At 46.3% G+C, this 1,634-nt stretch overlaps 1 protein-coding gene across 1 annotated transcript; it reads left to right on the top strand.

Moving 5' to 3' along the window:
- Positions 1–358: 358 nt before the first annotated feature.
- On the top strand, positions 359–1,388 carry LOC113403629 (uncharacterized). The gene is made up of 2 exons (XM_026644218.2): positions 359–505; positions 645–1,388. The coding sequence occupies exons 1-2, from the start codon at positions 359–361 to the stop codon at positions 1,386–1,388; spliced, it is 891 nt and encodes a 296-aa protein (XP_026500003.2).
- Positions 1,389–1,634: the final 246 nt, after the last annotated feature.

Genomic DNA, 1,634 nt, shown 5'->3' with positions numbered 1-1,634 from the left:
AATATTGTATTTTCTTTAATTCAAAGTATAATATCACTAGTAATAGCATCGCTTCTCGCATTATCTATTGCATGCATTCCGTGTCCATACGGCGTTCTGATAAGTGCACATTCTCATATTACCAAATGAGTTAACTTAATGTGGATAAGATTTCTTTAATTCTATATTATTTCGTGTATTAAATACTTTTAAGGGGTTTTCCAATAGGGACGCTTGAACTTTGACAGCTGATTGCGGCCATGTTGTTTGAGTGACAGCTGTCAAATACAGTGTGTTATATTCATTCCGTCCTCCCAAACCACCATGGCAGGTTACAGTGTCGAGCAGCACGTGCAAATCATAAAATTGTTTTATGAAAATGGGTCTTCAGTTCGAGCAACGTTCCGCGCACTTCGCCCGTTTTACGGTCGCGATGATCGTCCTGCCGAGTCGACTATCCGTCGATTGGTGGACAAATTCGAGTCAACCGGGTCAGTTAACAATCAGCCGGTTCCCGTGCGTCAACGTAACGCGAGATCTGCCGAGAATATCGCCGCTGTGCGCGACAGTGTACTCGAAAACCCGCGGCAGTCAATTCCGCGTCGCGTACAGGAGCTCGGCCTTTCGCAGACGACAACTTGGCGAATTTTGCGTTGTGACTTGAGCCTGCACCGTACAAGATCCAGCTGACCCAAGAGCTCAAGGTTAATGACCATAGACAGCGCCGTGTGTTCGCTGACTGGGCATTAGAGCAGTTGGAAGTTGACGCCGATTTTGGCAAAAAAATCATCTTCAGCGACGAGGCGCATTTTTGGATGAATGGCTATGTCAACAAGCAAAATTGCCGTATTTGGGATGAGACCAATCCACACGAGGTACACCAAGTGGCAATGCACCCGCAGAAAGTGACTGTTTGGTGCAGATTTTGGGCCGGAGGCGTGATTGGTCCGTATTTTTTCGAAAACGATAATGGTGTGGCCGTCACCGTCAATGGTGAGCGATACCGGTCGATGATAACCAACTTCTTTTGGCCTGAAATCGAGAATATGGATCTGGACAACGTGTGGTTTCAACAGGACGGCGCTACGTGCCACACAGCACACGCTACGATGGAAGTTCTGCACGAGCAATTTCTGGACATGGTCATCTCGCGCGGAGGCGACGTGAACTGGAAACCGAGATCGTGCGATTTGACCCCGCTGGACTTTTTCTTGTGGGGTTTTCTTAAGTCGCAGGTCTATGCCAACAAGCCGCAAACCACCGATGCCCTCAAAGTCAACATACGCCACGCCATCGATCAAATACAGCCCGATTTGTGCGCCAGAGTCATCGAAAATTTGACCTTTCGTGTGCGCGCCACCAACCGAAGCCGTGGCGGTCATTTGAATGATGTCATATTCCATACATAATGGGGTCGATAGACCTTCCAAAAATTCGCAAATATCTCTCCTACATGTATTTTTTTTTGCATTTCAAAGATCAAGCGCCCTTAATGGAAAACCCTTTACAATGGCCAGTAAGAGCGAGTCAAAACCTGAAAAGGCTGAGAAAATCGAGAAAATTCCCAGTGAAAGCTCCTCAACACGTGTAGAAATTAATGAAAAAGTAGAACTAAACGTCCTGTTAAAGTTAATTAAGCCATTTGACGGTTGTAG

Source organism: Vanessa tameamea, chromosome W (assembly GCF_037043105.1).
Source record: "Vanessa tameamea isolate UH-Manoa-2023 chromosome W, ilVanTame1 primary haplotype, whole genome shotgun sequence".
Lineage (NCBI taxonomy): Eukaryota > Metazoa > Arthropoda > Insecta > Lepidoptera > Nymphalidae > Vanessa > Vanessa tameamea.
This window is presented reverse-complemented; position numbering and strand designations above follow the sequence as displayed.

Coding starts and splice junctions, on each gene's coding strand:
- LOC113403629 (XM_026644218.2), top strand. CDS start 359: ATGGGTCTTCAGTTCGAGCAACGTTCCGCGCACTTCGCCCGTTTTACG. Junction 506..644: donor GCCGGTTCCCGTGCGTCAAC/GTAACGCGAGAT, acceptor TTGTGACTTGAG/CCTGCACCGTACAAGATCCA.